Source organism: Metopolophium dirhodum, chromosome 1, assembly GCF_019925205.1.
Source record: "Metopolophium dirhodum isolate CAU chromosome 1, ASM1992520v1, whole genome shotgun sequence".
Taxonomy (NCBI): Eukaryota; Metazoa; Arthropoda; class Insecta; order Hemiptera; family Aphididae; genus Metopolophium; species Metopolophium dirhodum.
The window spans coordinates 138734987-138753148 of record NC_083560.1 but is presented as its reverse complement, the minus strand read 5'-3'; the positions used below and the strand labels follow the sequence as shown (position 1 = coordinate 138753148).

The 18162-nt window shown below is 34.4% G+C and overlaps 1 protein-coding gene and 1 pseudogene across 1 annotated transcript; one reads left to right on the top strand and one right to left on the bottom strand.

Annotated features, from left to right (window-relative positions):
• Positions 1 to 1356: 1356 nt before the first annotated feature.
• Positions 1357 to 4981, bottom strand: LOC132932717 (uncharacterized). The gene is made up of 4 exons (XM_060999081.1): positions 4285 to 4981; positions 2924 to 4210; positions 2469 to 2815; positions 1357 to 2340 (listed from the first exon to the last, which is right to left on the bottom strand). Exons 1-4 carry the CDS (start codon positions 4979 to 4981, stop codon positions 1357 to 1359), a joined length of 3315 nt encoding a protein of 1104 aa, XP_060855064.1.
• A 5839-nt stretch (positions 4982 to 10820) lies between these two features.
• LOC132932715 (zinc finger MYM-type protein 1-like) lies at positions 10821 to 15870 on the top strand (annotated as a pseudogene).
• Positions 15871 to 18162: the final 2292 nt, after the last annotated feature.

The window sequence follows — 18162 nt, the reverse complement described above, 5'->3', positions numbered from 1 at the left end:
ATTAGGACCCTTTACCGAACTGCCGAACGCGTGGACTGCAATTTTTCGTAACGACATACGGATGCTGTGGCACTGTGGTTTCCTTTGATTGCTTGTATCTTCTGGGAGGTAAGAAAACAAGTGTTGTATATTGGTGAAAAGCTGAGTATATTCCTTACATAACAATAGTTGTCCACTCATTTCACGATTTTAATCACGACAAACGGGTGCCGTGGCGCTGCGGTTTTCTTCGATTGCTGGTGTCTTCCGGGAGGTAAGAAAACAAGTGTTGTATATTGGCGAAATGCTGAGAGTATTCCTTAAAAAACTATAGTGGCCCACTAATTTCACGATTTTAATAACAACAAATGGGTTGCTGGTGCTGCGGTTTTCTTTGATTGTTGTTATCTTCTGGTTGGTGAGAAAACCAGTGTTGTACATTGGCGGAAAGCTGAGAAAATTCGTTACAAAACAATAGTTGTCCTCAGTAGGATAAAAAAGAGAGTTCTGGAACCTCAACCTGCTGGCACAACCCTATACCTGATGGCACAACCCGTGAAGCCCGTTGCACAACCCGCATACATCTACTATACACCTCTGCACAACCCATGGGTTGAGCAGATGTATCACATACGTGCACGACAATAAAAAAAACAAAAAAAAATAAAGATTACTTCATCTACACTCTGTGAACGATGAAGTAATAAGTCATAATGGGTGATGACCTTTATTTTTTTTGTTTTTTTTTTTTCGTATAACCTACAGGAAACTAACCTAACCTAGTGGTGGGGTGGAGGGGGAAATATAGTCGTGCACGTATGCGAGTGTTTTTGGTGATTGTGGAGGGTTTAAATGGGTAAAATATAGTCGTGCACGTATGCGAGTGATTGTGATTTCTGAATTCGAATCGTATGGATGTTAATTATGAATTGGATGATCTTTAATGTATCTTGAGTTAAACAGTTAACGTATGAAATCATCATATTATTATGTATAACGGTTTATGATGATAATGATAATAATTATATGTTTTTTTTAATAAAATTACGATATTTGTATATGAATTTAGTATGAAAATAGTTTATATTTGAGGTATAAATATGCTGATGTTTATGAGAACTACAGAAATATAATATTTCTCACGTGGATGCATCTAATATGATTTTTTGATACGAATATGAAGTTTGTATATATTTTCATTGAAAATATGATATTATTATACAAATATTTATTTATTTATTTATTTATCGATGCCTCAGGGGCATTAGTTTAGTACAGATTATAATAATAGAAATTACATAATGTTACAAGGTAAGAATAAAGTACATTGGTGCACGAATAAAGAATAGGCTAAAGAAAATATTAACAAGTACAATTTTATAGTTTTAGAATTAATGATGGCAAAGAATCGTTAAAAATATCAATATTTGACATATTATTAATAGATCGACAAGCACGATCAAGAGGGGCTGCGTAACCATAGTTAGTGGTGTGAAAATTCGTTTTAAAAGTTTGGGGGTTTCTAGAATAAAAAGAAGGAACGGCTAAAGATAATTTAGCAAGTAAATCAGGAGCATCAATATCATTGTTCAATAATTTGTAAATAAAGGTAACATCAAATTCAACACGTCTATCAGTTAGAGATTTAAAAGTATACGGGTTAATCCCACAACGAAATGTGCTTATTTTTATAAATTTATTTTGTACTTTATTTATACGATTAATATGTAATTGTTGATGGGGTGACCAAATAATAGCAGCGTATTCAAGTATTGAACGGACTAGTGACATATATAGAGTATTCAACGCGTTAATATTAGAGAAACCAATGGTGTTACGGTTTAAAAACCCAAGTATTTTATTGGACTTGTTACAAATGTAATTAATGTGGTCATTAAATGAAAGGTCGGAAGAGAAAATAACACCTAGATCTTTTATTGTGGTAACTGGGACAAGTTGATTGGAATTAATGGAATATTGGAAGTTAATATATGAACGAGTACGAAAAAACGATATATAATTACATTTGTTAATGTTTATTAATAAACCATTATCAGTGCACCATTTATAAAGTTTAACTAAGCAACTTTGTAAATCTAAGCAGTTAGATGTGTTATTTATAACATTAAAAATCTTCAAGTCATCAGCAAAGAGCAAGAATTTACAGTTAGAAAAGCATTGGGACACATCATTAATAAAAATGTTAAATAGCCACGGAGAAAGGTGGCCACCTTGCGGGACATCTGAGGTAACGGAAATGGGAAAAGAAGAATGGTTATGAATTTTTACAATTTGGGTACGGGAGGAGAGATATGATTTGAACCATGTTAATAATGGATCCGATACACCATACAGTTTAACCTATTTACGAGGGAAGTATGATTAACGCTATCAAATGCTTTTTTGAGGTCAGTGTATATAACATCAACTTGTAAACCTGATTCAATTGCCTCTAACAGAAAAGAATGAAAGGATAAAAGGTGTGTTACCGTAGATCTACCAGGTCTAAACCCGTGTTGCTCATTAATAAAAACATTTTTAAAATAGTGGTTAATTTTTGAAGCAAGTATTTTATCAAAAAACTTAGGGATTGCAGATAAAATGGAAATAGGTCTATAGTTTTCGACATTTGATCTGGCACCAGATTTAAAAATAGGTTGAATGTAGCTAGATTTCCATAATGTAGGAAAAGAGCTAGTAGATAAAGATAATTTGAATAATGTATAGATGGGTAGTGCTAATGAATAACGGCAATTACGTAATAGTATAGGAGGTATCCCATCAGGACCATATGAACACTTAGGTTTAAGAAAACTTAAACCTTCAAAAATATCACCTAGCGTAAATTCAATATTATTAAGATTAACAGTATTAAAATTAGAAAAACTAGATAATGGTGTAAGTGGGCTATTAATGGGGCTAAAAACAGAGCTAAAATAGTTACCAAAAAGATTAACAATATCTTGGCTTGAATTGGCAGATACTTCGTTGAGAGACATGGCTTGAGGGATAGAGCTATCTTGTTTTTTAGAGCGGACAAAATTCCAAAAACGTTTTGGGTTTAATAATAAATCCGATTGGATGTGATTAAGATAACTATTATATGCGTTATAAGATTCAATTTTGATTTGTTGCCGTAATAGTTTAAAAGTATTGAAATCATTAGGACTATTATAACGTTTGAAAGTTTTATGTGCAATTTTTTTTTTGATAATTAAACATATTAAGTACTTGCTATACCAGGAGGGGAAATTAGTTTTTTTTTGAGTAATTTTAGGAACGAAATATTCAATCAGAGTGTTAAGTGTTGAGTAAAAACATGAAGTGGCTATATTAATGTCCGGACTGCTTAAAATGTCGTTCCAATTACAAGAATTAAGAGCGTACGATAAGCCACAAAAGTCAGTTCGGTTAAAATCGAAATAACTTGGAATTGGGTCCGAATTACTACAACACGTAGAAATATTAAAGCTAATGTACAGAGCAGGGTGATATAACGTGTCTAAAGGTAAAATAGCTTTATCAGCGTCATTAAGAACACAAACATTTGGAATGTTAGAAAATATTAAATCAAGTAATGAGCCCGATAAATTATACCATCTATTAAATTGTCGACAGTTGAGATAAGCGAATTCATCGATAACGGTTGCTGCCTGATTATAGATATTACCGTAGCACTTAACATAGTCCTTATGAACAACCCAGTTTAACTTAGGTAGATTAAAATCACCGCAAATAATAATTTCATAATCAGGATGTGATGATACAATTAAATTTAAAGCGTTAAAAAATGAAACGTAACTATCATTGTTACTATTGGGTGGAAAATAAACACCAGCGATTATTAAGTCTTTATTATTAACACGGACGTGAATAAATAAGTGTTCAAAATTTGGAGTATAAAGTGCATTTAAATGTTTAGAAAACAATTTTTTTTTTACACAAATTAAAACTCCGCCACCAAGGTTAACGCCAGAATTTGTATAGTCACGATCACATCTATAGATCTCAAACGAGGAAAAACCAAGTTCAGATGATAAGAAGTTACTATTTAAACTAGTCTCAACAATTACATAAAAATCCAAAGTAAATAACGGTTCCTTGATACGTAATAAATCTAACTTTGTACGCAACCCCCTAACATTTTGAAACAAGCCATCAATATGTTTGCATTTAAATTTAGATGAATTAATATTATTATTTATAAAAGTATTATCTGTATGTGTAAAACCTGAGGCAGTATTTAGTTTTTTTGTAGAATAGTTGGAACTCCTTTGATATAGCCGATGTAAATGTTGTTTTCACCATTGTTTTTACGTATTGAAAGTTGTTCACGTACTTTATTGTAGAAACTGCGTTGTGAAGTGGTCCAATCAACCGTTACGTGGATAAATTTCTTGTCAGGTAGATTCCGGAGGCGATTTTTTGACTTAAGTATTAACCCAACGTCGGATTTTTTTTCACATGTGATCTTTATCGGTCGAGGTTTTGGTCCACGTTTACCCAGGCGGACTATTAGTGAAGTAGCGATAGGGGCATCAATTTTAGCAAAAATGTCATTAACTAATGAGGTGTCATCGACATCATTAATCGACTCGGGTACGTTAAATAAAATTATATTTTTTTCTCGAGATTGGCGATCATGTAGTTCGTTAAACATGTCAGAATAAGAAACGGCATTAGAAGTTGGATTTGATTCTAATTTGACGAATCTTGATTCAAGTAAGCATAATTTTTCTTGAAAACGAGAATTTTCAGCTACAACCCGGTCTAATTTTTCATTGGTAGAATTTAATAGGTCGAACAATTTTTCGATTTTAGAGAGTAAATCGAAATTAGAAGGAGAGCAAATACTGCATTTCCAAGAAGATGCGTTTTTAGGAGAGGATCCAGTAGTAGTAACGCAATTACTATGAGCTGTAGTTTTCTTACAGGCAAGACAAGTTAAATAGGTAGTACTACGGTTAATAGCCGATGAGCAAATTAAGCAAGTGAGAGGCATTATGAAAAACCGAACTATAATTAACTAGATAAAAACGTATCGATAACGGACGTAATCACAACGGGAAAAGACCGAACGTCTTACCTGTACGACGGTTAGAACTGTACTGAAATATGTGTACCTATCAATTATTTAGAGTAAAGTCGAATACAATAATAGCTATATTTATATTTATAGCATTGTAGACTGTTGAAATTATACATTTTTGCGAGATTTTTAATATTTACGTATCGTCTTATTCAGATAGTTTTTTTTTTGATAGTTTTATCAAGATCTGAATAGTGTCTATATGTGTTGGAGCATAAATATGTTTATATTTATGATCAGTATGTTTATTTACGATCGAATATAAAAATATAATATTATATTATTATTTTATACCTATATAAAACCAAACTATGACTAATTATTTAATATCTACTAGAGATGGCAAGATATATCCTAACTTGTGATGGTAATATACGTGTGTTTTACATTATTTGTGAAGTAAATAGGTGAACGGGTATGGTTTCAGCATAAATACCCTCATGTATTTAGCGATAATTGGAGACAAATATATGATTTCTATGTTACATTGATGGAAAATCATAAAAATATAGTGGTCTTGACCGACGTGTTATAGATTTGTGTATTTCGAGACAGGTATAGTGATGAAAATCAGTGAAGATTGTAATGAGAGTATAGGTATATTATATTATATAGCTGACGAGTGAGGCTCTATGAATACAGTTTTTATAATGTTTAAATAAAAATAATAACTTTTAGCAAAAGTATCTATGAAAATACCGGTTTTTAAAGGTATGTATTAGTTATATATACCTATTTTTACAGTGAGATTATGATAATTGAACACATTTTTATTGAATTAATGAAATGTTTACATGTTTTTACATAATATAATGTATGAGTCATAAAACTTGAAATATATCTAATGCGATATGATTGATGGAATGATTTGCAGACTATAGTTATATGTAATTATTAAGATTTTCGATATTTTAGACATGTCCTTGACATAGAAATTATATTTGTATAAGATTTTATCGACATTAATATACCTAATATAATAATTTGGGAAAAATTAAGGTATTTTTATCAATTTTCACTAGAAAAAAAAATATATATATATATATTTCCAAGCTTGTGATGGTACCTAATATTCAAGCGATTTCATGATTATTTTACAAAGTATGCATATAGAATACCTAATACATGAAAAGTATCAGTGATAAGCATCCATGTAGTATAGATATAACTGTATAAATAATAAATTCCTATTATTTTGTATAAAATAAATGCTGGACCATCTGTGTAAGATGTGTTAAAAATAATTGAAATATATATGGTTTACGATATGATATCATAAGTGAAAGATTATCACAGCTTGACGTAGGTACATTTTATTTTGTTTTTGCTAATATGTGATGAAAATAACTATACAATATTATCTTTCTTGTTATCGAATACCATGGAATTTAAATATGATTTTGTAGGTATTATATTGCATTTAATTGTAGTATTGGTATGCACAGCGGCGTTGTGATATATTTCATGTATCTACTGTTAAAGTCCACTGTCAGATTGAAATCATCAAACTCAGCACGTCTTAAACGTTTGATTAACACTTTATTTTAACATTGACTCTTTGAGTAACAAAAGATTAACAATCAACAAATTACTAAATTTACAACAGTTTTTAATTACACGGACGTACTGCGTCTTGCTCTGCCCGTTGGCTACTCCTACAATTGTTGTGAGAGTACCTACTTGGATTTATTGGGGGGGGGGGGGGGGGTCAGTGTGACCACCATCTACATAATTTATAACATTCGGCCATCCGACTTTGTTGGACGCCCCGGCCCAACTTTCGTTAGCTATCACTAATTATTTAACACAATTTAAAATATTAACATTAGATATAAAAAAAAAAGTACAGGACTTATTTGTTAAGTAGGTTTAATTAACTAAATAATCCCTTAGATGAGCTGGTCTCTTGCGGACTCGCTTTGGTCGCGTTGGTGTTTCTTCATCAGGAGTTGAAGTCTGGGTTCCTAGATGTTGCACCTCTGTGTCCTGTTCAATTTCTTGGTCAGTACTCAGAGTCCCATCCTGTTCAGCGTCACTCTCCTCTGATTGTTCATCTTTTTCAGAAAAACGCTTCAAGGCACTAACATGAGCAGTTGTAGCATACAAATGCCCTCCTGTGTGGTGTAGGTCTGCCAGTTTGTATGTATCTCCAGCGTTCACTGCTGTCACTACCATCGGTCCTCTGAACTTTGGTTGTAGTTTTGTTGAGCTCCCAGTCGACACTGGTGGTCTTCTAAGGTACACTATTTCTCCCAGTTCCAGTGACATATGTTTACGGTGCTGGTCATGTCTCAATTTCCATGTTGCCTGTTTTTCTGCAATGTCCTCGCGCAACTTCTGCTGTGTAGTTGCTGGTTGCTGGTATACAGGAGTTGTGTTTGTCAGTGTATCGAGTAACCCATCTGTTTTAAGTGCATCATAACCATATACAGCAAAGAATGGACTTACTCCAGTGGTTTGGTTCGGTGCGGTGTTCAAGTTCAATTCTAACTCACTAAGGTTTTTAGCCCAGGTGGCTTCATCGCCCATTTGGGTGGTAATTGCTCCTAATAGAGTAGAATTAACCCGCTCTACTTGACCATTTGCACGGGGGTGGCGTACTGATACTGCATGGTGTTCTATACCATTGGTTTCACAATACTGGTTGAAACATTCTGACTGGAAAGCTGTTCCTCGGTCTGTGATGATCCGCTTAGGTAGTCCATAGGTCAGCGCAAATGTTTTCAGCTGTCCTACTACTACTCTTGATTGTATTGTTTTTGATGGATACAACTTAACAAACTTTGTTAAGTTGTCTACTAGCACTAAAATATAAGCATTTCCCTTGGAACTTACTGGAAATGGTCCCAGGTGATCTATGTTGACTGTTTCAAAAGGGCGATTACCAGGAGTTATAGGGTGTAGCATGCCTGCTTGTCTCCCTCGCAACTTCTTATATACTGCACACTCTGGACACATATTGATATGAGCTTTTACGTATCTTCTCATACGTGGAAAATAATAGCGCTCCATCATCCTGGAGACAGTGCGTTCGACGGCAAAGTGCCCGCTGAGGTCGTGGAATTTGACAACTAGACTTTTCCTCATTCTCTTAGGAACCATCCAGAGCTTTCGGGGTCCTGTTGCTGACTGCACCAATCTATACAATAAACCATTAATTAATTTATAATTTTGGGTTGTTATCTTACTAGCTGTCGCCTGTTTTAGTGATTCAATGATCTCTCGTAGATCTGGATCACTGTACTGCATCCCTTTGACATACTCTTCTTCAGTTACGGCTACACATACTTCCAATCGTTCAGTGATCAGGTCGTCCAATGTGTCTGAGCTGTCTTCAGTAGGGGCTCGACTGAGAGCGTCCACATGTGACATAGCTGTCCCGGCACGATGTCTCACCTCCACGTCGAATTCTTGGATTAGGTCAAACCAACGAGTTATCTGTGAGTTGGTCGACCTAAGACTATTCATGTAGACAAGGGCTTGACAATCAGTAATGATAACGACGTGTATCCCAATTAGCCAAGAGCGCATCCTGTCAAGGGCCCACACGATCACCATGAGCTCCAGCTTACTTGAGTGGTAGCGACGTTCCGTCTCACTGGTTTTTTTTACTGTAGCAGTGCACTAGACGTAGTTCTCCAGTCTCGTCTCTCTGCAACAGCATGCCTGCTAGACCGTTACAAGATGCATCTGTATGTAGCTCAGTCGGCCTGGTAGCATCAAACAATTGCAGTACTGGTTCACTAAGTAAATCTAACTTAATCTGTTCAAATGCACTCTGTTGTTCTGGTCCCCATTTGAACTTTGTTTCTTTCCTTGTCAGTTCAGTAATTGGTCGTGCCTTTTCTGCAAATTTCGGTACGAAGCGTCGAAAGAAACTAGCTACACCCATGAAGCGACGAACTTCATGTTCGTTTTTGGGTTTTGGAAACTCTTCAATTGCCCTCAGTTTCACTACTCCGGGACGTACTCCATCAGCTGATAATTCGAAGCCCAGACATTCTATACTTTTCGCAGCAAATATACATTTGGTTGGCCGTAATGTAAGCTTCGCGGCAACGAGTGCTTCTAGAACTTGACGTAGGCGTTCCTTCATTTCCTCCCAGTCCCTGGCAGGTATGAAGTAGTCATCGAAGTAATTTATGACTATTCGATTCTTCAATCGTTCTATAGCTCGGTCCATCACCTTGGTAAATTCAAACGGGGCATTTTTCAACCCAAATACCATGCGAGTAAATTGACCTGTTCCATCTGGTGTGATAAAGCTAGTCAATGGTTTTGCAGCGTCAGTCAATGGAATTTGCAAGTAGGCGTGGGCCAAGTCTAATACGGTAAACATTCGGTAACCCGCCATTTGTTCCAATAAGTCATCAATGTTTGGTAGGGGGTAGACCTGTTTCACAGTTTGATCGTTTAACCGTCGATAGTCCACGACTAACCTCGACTCCCCTGACTTCTTACGCACTAGAAGTACCGGCGCAGCATAGGCTGAAGTTGAATCTTCAACAATACCGTGATCTTTCCATACCTGGACGTGCCGTTGAATTTCTTCCCTCTCGTTCCTAGATACACGGTATATGGCTTGGCGGCAAACGGTTCGCTCCCTGGTTTGATGGTGATATCCATGGTGCCTAGATCAGTGCACCCTAATTCGCTCATATTTAATGCAAAGCAGCTCCTGTACTCGTTCACAAGGTTCAGTAACTCGGTTTGTTGCTCTGTGTTCAAACACTCCGGTTTCCGGATGTCGTCGTACGTAAGTGGACGGTTAAGCGGCTCCGCTTTCACCTGCGGAAATTGTGCTACTACTGCCCGTCTGGTGAGTATGTCATTAGCTTGCACTTCCACAGCGTGTTCGGAGTCGTTTTTCACAGGTACCTGTATCTGGACCTCATTCACCATTGCTGTCACTACATCCACGCAATTAGCTTCTATGCGTTTGGTGTCGCGTACAACCAACGCACCCTCAGCTGAGCAGCTTTCGTTTGAAGCCGCCTGAGTGAATGGAAATGAAATGGTATTATAATAGGTAAGTGAGTCTCCATGTTTAATGTAAGAAATCTCTGGCGCTTCGCACCACGGTCGACCGATCAATAGACCAAGTTGGTGGCTGGTGTCAGGTACTATATATATGACGGCTGCCGCGAGAGTTGCTTCGTCGATGCTCAGGTTGACTACAGTTTTCCCGATCGTAGTGGTTTGAGCTTTCGCGCCAAATCCCACAATTGTCGTGTTGTCAGGCTCCCAAATCAAACCGCATCGCCGTCCAGCACTTTCTCGTAAAATGCATACCGATGAACCAGAATCAATAAGACCGGTCATGGCGTGCATACCATTTAAACATACTTGTTTTTCATGCAAGGTGCCACCACTGCGTTGATCAGGTCCTATTGACGTACACATTGTGCTTTTGTCCGCGTTTGGCTTTCCCTCTTCTTTATCTTTTACCGTGCAGGATTTGTGGTGTTTACCACCGAACCAGTGACATGAGGTGCACTTATCACCATTGCGTCGAGACGAAGGACAATCACGTCGGCTGTGCCCTGTCTTTTGACAATTCCAACAGCGCAATTTATTTTCAATAGGCACTACGCTTTTTTCCTTGTCTCCAGACGCGACAGTACCAGCTGTAGTGACGTTGGGCGGCTTCGCACTAACGCGTTTGTCGACTTCTCTGACAGTTTTTGGCCGCCACGAAGTTTTCTCAACGCAGCTATTTTCCGCACGTCCCTTTTGTACGCGCTCGTATGCCATGATATCCGCAAGAAGTTCATCCGTGTCCATATGCCTGGCGGCTAAGAGGGTCCGCGATAATTCGTCCGACCACAATCCTAATAATATTTGTTCTTTGGTGTCTGCGAATGTGAGATTAACTAGTTTGCATCGCCTCACTTTGTTGTGGAAATAGGTGGTGGTCGATTCGCCCTTTATCTGTATTCTGGCCATAGGCGCAACTAGGTGGGGGCTTGGGGGGGCTAAGCCCCCCTAAATATTTTCATAGCCCCTCTGATAAAAAAAATTTTGAATCTCAGGATTTTGTAATTTTTGTGATAAAATGTATTAAATTTTATCATCTATATCTATAATCTCAATATTTAAACAAAATAATTATTAAGTTTGAAAATTATTTGTTATTCAGTGTAACTATAAAAAGTGTATAACAGGGTTTTTCCACATGACTTTGTATTTTCGTCAACAGCTCTATCAGCTGCTAACATTTGAGTATCTCATGAACCATTATATTGTTGTACACTTGTACAATGTACAGTTTTACAACACGTGAACACGGTGACCGACGCCCGTAGCCTGTTGCCCGTATTATATATTTTATTTTATCAGAAATCAATCGTATTATATTTTATTCATTAACAACCTCGTGGGACGTGAATCTTTCAAAAGTGTGAATTCTTATTATTTTAACGCTTATTATAAATAAATATTTTTTTAGATTCTGAGTGAAACGATGAATGTATTGATTTTACAATGATGTGTGTTTTTTTTTTTATTTTTTTTTTATTTTTTTTTTTTTGTGTCTGTGTACACGATAAGTAGTCGAAATAATGCTTCGATTTTCGACTTCAGTATCTTGTTCGATGGGAAAGTGAATATCGTTGGTGCATTGGGGAGGTCAAAATTTTAATTTCCCAGTAGTTTTCAAAAGCGATGTGAAAAACAAAAGAAAAATTAAGGAAAAACGGGAATTTTTACGCAAAATCGATTTTTAACAAAATCGATTTTGGTTATTGGTGTAACTCTAAAACAAATGACCGTAGATGCATGAAATTTTCACTGGTTGTTTATATTTGCATTTTCTATACACAATACAATTTTGAAAATAATTTGACTTTTTTTGAACTGTTTACGGACATTGTCAGTTTTCAGTTTTTTTACATTTTTTTTTCTATAAATATCAATAAAATTTTATTTGTTGGGTAAAAAAGCTTGAAAATTTAATAGAAGGCTCCTAGGTTATTGTTTCAAAGGCAGATGAAAAAAATTAAAAATCCTTAGTCACAGTTTTTTTTTTATACACGTTTAAAGTTCAAATTTTGACAAAATACGGAAAATCACGAAAAATAGCAAATTATTTTGATGAGAATTCATAAAAATTTTTCTTTTTAAATCTAAGATTTGAAAATGTAATATAAGATTACTCATAAGTTTGTCTACCTTTATCAAAAAAAAAATGTCTAGAAGAAACTTAATTTAAATTTTTATGAGCGTCTGAAATTTATATTTTTACAACATTTGATATTTACTCGATTTCTCATGTAACAATTTTCTTATTTTATTGTAATTAAAAAACGAATGACTGTAGATACTTGAAAATTTCACTGAATGTTTATATTAGCATTTTCTATACACCATAAAATGTTGAAAATATTTTGACTCTTTTTGAGCTGTCTACGGACATTGTCAGTTTTCAATTTTTTTAGTTTTTTTTTCTATAAATATCAATAAATTTTTATTTGTTGGGTAAAAAAGCGTGAAAATTTAATATAAGGCTCCTGATATATCGTTCTAATAGCAGTTGAAAAATATTAAAAATACATATGCACAATTTTTTTTTATAAGCATTTAAAGTTCAAATTTTGACAACATTTATCAAATTTATAATTTATTAATTATTTTCTGGTTAAAAATGTATAAAATGTTTAACTTTTATGGCTAAAGATTGAAAATTTAAAACAAGGCTCCGAGTAAATAGGTTATATATAAATTACTTTATTCACAATAATATCATCAAATATACTTGGTAAAATCATAGGCTGACTGACCGTTTTCGCTCAGAATCGTTTTTCTTATACAATGATATTATATCATTGAATTCAAATTTAACACCATCCATTACAGTGACCCACTTGTAACCTACTGTACAGCAGAGCGACATCCACTTATCCACCTTTTTTACTTTTTATTCTATTTATTTAATATGGAAAAACGTGACATTTTTAACATTTTCAAATTCAATAAGTCTAAATCTAACACTCCGACAACGGCGACAAGTACACCAGAAAATGATCAAAATATTGATAATCCTACAACATCAAGTGCTTTTAACGACATTATTTTAATTTCGGAGACTGCTATTAATTCTAGTGCTGATATTCACAACAATGTAGCTTATTCCGGAGACACATTTAATGATGATCTAGGTGATTTAGTATCTGGACCGAATAGACCAATACAAAAGGTAAATATTAAATTACATTTGGTACTTAGTAGTTAGTACAAACATTAGGTACAATTGCTTATAACTATTATTTATTAATTTAAAAATTATAACAGTGCTGCAATGAGTAATGACTAATGACTAATTATCATATTTGAATTTTTCATAAGTATATTGAATTTTAATATCGTTTATTATGGCTTTTGCTTTGCTTAGGAATATCCAAAATCAAAATTTGGTTCACAAAATCGCGCATTTTCATCTTCTTATTATGCTAATTTTGAGTGGTTAGAGTATAGTATCAAGAAAAATGCTGTATTTTGTTATGCTTGCCGCATGTTTGCAAACAATTTTGGTTATACTGAAGATACATTTATCAAAACTGGGTTTAATAATTGGAAAAAAGCAAGTTCTTCTAATTCATAATCTTATACCTATTACTCAGTAATTAGATATGTCATACGTGACATCTATTACAATCATTTTATTTTTTTAATTAAAACAATTTACAGATATCTTCAAAATTAGCGTCTCATGCTGGTACTAAAATACATGTACAAAGTACTGTAAGATTGTCTGAATATGTATTCAGTAAAAAGTCAGGGTCTGTTTTATCAAAAATGTGTACAGCCAATAAAGTTTTAATAGAAAAAAATAGAAAATATGTATCTCAGTTAATAGATATAGTTTTATACCTGAGCAAACAAGGAATTGCATTTAGAGGTCACGAAGAATCATTTAAATCAACAAATAAAGGTTATACATTTGAATACTTCTCACTTTTAAATTAAATTACTTGAAAATATTACTTAGTTAAAATAAAAATTTTATAATATCTCAATTTATTTATGTAACCTACTTCTTTAGGAAATTTTAAAGAAATGTGTGAACTATTTGCCAAACACCTTCCAAGTTTCAACGAAATACATGAGAGAAAAATAAACTTAACTAGTTGGCAAATTCAAGAAGATATAATTGACATCTGTGCAAACTTAGTAAACAAAGAAATATTTAAACAGATATCGGAAACGGGTTTTTTTTGCAATAATGTGTGATGAAGCAAGGTATGCTAATAATTACCTACTAACAACTCTATGTAACAGGTACTTCTTGAAAACTTTATATAATTTATCAATGTTCATATTTTTTTTAAACATAGATGTTTTAAAGAAGAGCAGCTTTCAATTTGTGTGAGATATTCAGTTAAATTTCAAGTTTTTGAACGCTTTTTGGGATTTGTAAATGTATCAACTGGGCAAGACGCTAGTCACATAGTTTCAGCCATATTTTATTTTTTTGAAAAGCATAAAGTTGATATGAATGCTGTTAAGATTATTGCACAGTCATATGATGGTGCAAGTGTCATGTCAGGGCATCTTAATGGAGTCCAATCAAAAATTAAAGACTTTTATCCATGTGCTATTTACACCCACTGCATGGCACACCAACTAAACTTAATTGTTGTTGATACGTGTAAAAATATTAAGGTAAGCCTATGATACTTAAATTTATAAATATTATTAATTTTAAACTACATAGATGATAGATTGTCATTGTTTCTTAGGGAGCTCGTACAATATTTAACGTACTTGAAGCTGTATATGTCCATTTTTCAAGACCTTTAAATAATTCAAAGTTATGTGACATTCAATCTAAATTAGGTTTAAAAAAAGGCAATATGTTAAGAGTATGCGTACTAGATGGGTTTGCAGGTACAAAAATTGCGAGGCTATGTTAAATAATTTTAATGCAATTGTTAAATACCTTGAAAATGAAATTGATGAACAATCTGATAAAGATATTGCTCAAGCTATTGGTAATAAATTAATAACATAATAACTGTTCAATTTAATAATTATAAAATAATTAAAATTTTTTAGGCATATTAAGTTCTATACAGAAATGTGAATTCATTATTTTTCTTATTATTCTTAAAGATGTATTGAGTATAATGAACATATTAAGTAATAGTTTACAAAGTAAAACAGCAACACTTGGTAAATCTAAAAATATTATTGAGTCCGTTATAAAAACATTTGAAACATCAAGAACAGATGAGGAATTCCATAATGTTTGGAAAAAAATAGTTAATTTTGCTGATGAAAATAATATTAACTTACAAATTCCAACTATGGGTAATTATATTTGTATATTAAATAATGTTTATTTTAAAAGTAATTCAATTTATATTTCTGTTTAAATTTGTAATAAAAGGATCCAAACGTCAAAGAAGAGAAACTCAAAATCTTCATGATTATGTGGTGTTTGTAACTACTGGAGCAGAAAATGAAGTAGTAGATTCAAACACTACGGTTGAAATATACTGGCAAAGAGTAGCCTACATGCCTATTATTGATTCTATTGTAAGACATCTCAAGTATAGATTCTCCAAAGAGAGTTTACTTATGGCAAGCTCTGTTGAAAGTTTTATTAAAATGGATTTTGTTGAAAGTTCATATTTTATAAATCATTACAAGGTTAATATTACATTTTTTGATAATATTTTTTTCTAAATAATTTTATTGTGATTTTAATTGTTTTAGGATGTTTTAATGATAGATATTCATGCTTTAAAATCAGAAATGAATGTAGCAAGAAATTGCATGATTACCATAAAACCGGATTTTGATATTAATGACATTAGCAAAGTGATCGAAAAACATGTTTATCCCAATCTTTATAAGTTACTGCAAGTAGCAATAAGTATTCCAATAAGCTCAGCCACTTGCGAACGATCGTTTTCTTCCATGAGGCGTATCAAAAATTGGTTACGAACCAGTATGCTTCAAGACCGTTTCTCTAATTTGGCAGTTCTGAATATTGAGAGAGATATTGTTAACTCATTGAATAATGAAGACGTTTTAGATATGTATTGTATTAAAGACAGAAAATTTGTATTAAAATAAAAATAAAACTAGAGTCGAATTTGTACACCTATATGTATTATTAACGTAAATTATGGTGAATACGGGGGTGTGGGGGGCGTAGCCCCCGCGGGTCTGTGTTGTCTTGGTACTTTTAGCCCCCCCAAAATATAAGCTCTAGTTGCGCCTATGATTCTGGCTTGCATTTGTGCATATCGTTGCGAAAAACTTGTGTCCGCTCGAAATGTCTTGTTGAATAGCGATTCAAATTCTGCCCACGTAGCGATTACATCGATATTGCTCAGGAACCAGTCGCGAGCTGCTCCGATCATGTGCCGTCGGGCCATTTGCAACTTCAGCGAATTGGGCCATTTGTGAAGTTCCGCGGTGGTATTCAGATTATTCAGCCATGCGGTAGCTTCTCCACCGATCTCACACTCGCCGTCAAAATCGCCAACAGTGTGAGATAAATCTGGCATAATTTGATACGAGTTGTTGATACTCGGTGCTTGGATGACATTGTTGACTAGCAAGGCTAATAATGACTGCAGCGTCGGGTCATTGCCGATCGAGCCAGTAGACGAATCACCCGACGAACCGTTTGCTTCATTATTCATGACTTCGTCGTTATTAGTTATTACACCCACGAACTCGCGTATTTGTGTTTGTCAACAACAAATGACAACGTATAGTGATACTGTGATAGGATATCAACAACAGTGACAGTGTTGAGTACGTGATAAGTGATTCCGGTTACCAATTACCGACGGTACCACGGTAGTCGACTAACACTTTATAACGTGCGACACTTTACCGAAACGTCGAATGGTTAATGGCGCATAACCTCACTTTCCCGTACTTACTACTTTACGAAACCACGATGCACGCACGCTCGAATCCCACTTCTGAAAATGTTAAAGTCCACTGTCAGATTGAAATCATCGAACTCAGCACGTCTTAAACGTTTGATTAACACTTTATTTTAACATTGACTCTTTGAGTAACAAAAGATTAACAATCAACAAATTACTAAATTTACAACAGTTTTTAATTACACGGACGTACTGCGTCTTGCTCTGCCCGTTGGCTACTCCTACAATTGTTGTGAGAGTACCTACTTGGATTTATTGGTGGGGGGGTCAGTGTGACCACCCTCTACATAATTTATAACACTACTGTAAATATATAATAATTAATATATGTTTAAGAATTCAGGTATCAAATAAAATAGGTATATATTGAAAGTATTTTATACAAATTATCATTTGAAATAATCAATCGAGTCTATATGTATACATGAATGTTGTTTAAGTAAATATGTGTGCAAATGTATGTACGTGTGTATGTATGTGTGTGTGTGTGTGTGTGTGTGTGTATGTGTATGTATGTATGTATTAACTATTATATTATAGTGCAACGTGTAACATGGATGATCTTGTGGTAAGTCTGATGTATCCATTCGATCGAGTAAATTGAAATTATTCTCCAGGTCTTTGTAAAAATCATCGGTTTGAATATAGTATACCAGTGAATCTAAAATTACAATATAAATTAATATATGAAAATTAGTATAGTTTGAAAACATTTACCCCGCGTACGACATCGTTTCGACGTTCTCGACCAAGACTTTTAATCTGTCGCGTAACCGCTGCCTCGTACGTTGTTACAACACTACGTACAACGATAAGGTGAATTTTATCGGTGCGCTTTCCAAAGCGAACGTATGCTGTGCACGTTGGAGAGTATCGACTTTAATAATCAAACCGAAATCCAAACGGTGACAGTGCAGATGTGGAAGACCAATGAAATGAAAATAATCGAAGGGGGTTTATGCTCGAGTGTGATGTTTGAAAAACATCTGGCGTACCTGTTGAACGGCGGTGACGACAGGCTTTCCTGTGATTATCTGTACAATTTCCCGCTATATCCCGCGTTTATCAAGACGAAACACATGAGTATGAGTCGAACGATACCCGGCTGCGTTTCGCTCATATTGACCGAGTCCACGTACCATTGTCTGTACGATTTCGCGCGTGACGTCATCGGAAAGCATCAAC

Bases quoted from the DNA above. Each gene is read 5' to 3' on its own strand.
- LOC132932717 (XM_060999081.1), bottom strand. From the start codon at position 4,981: ATGCCTCTCACTTGCTTAATTTGCTCATCGGCTATTAACCGTAGTACT. The intron at 2,816-2,923 runs GTAACTATTTTA...AATTTACGCTAG, and splicing joins AGATATTGTTAATCTTTTTG to GTGATATTTTTGAAGGTTTA. The intron at 2,341-2,468 runs GTAACACACCTT...CCTCGTAAATAG, and splicing joins TTAGACCTGGTAGATCTACG to GTTAAACTGTATGGTGTATC.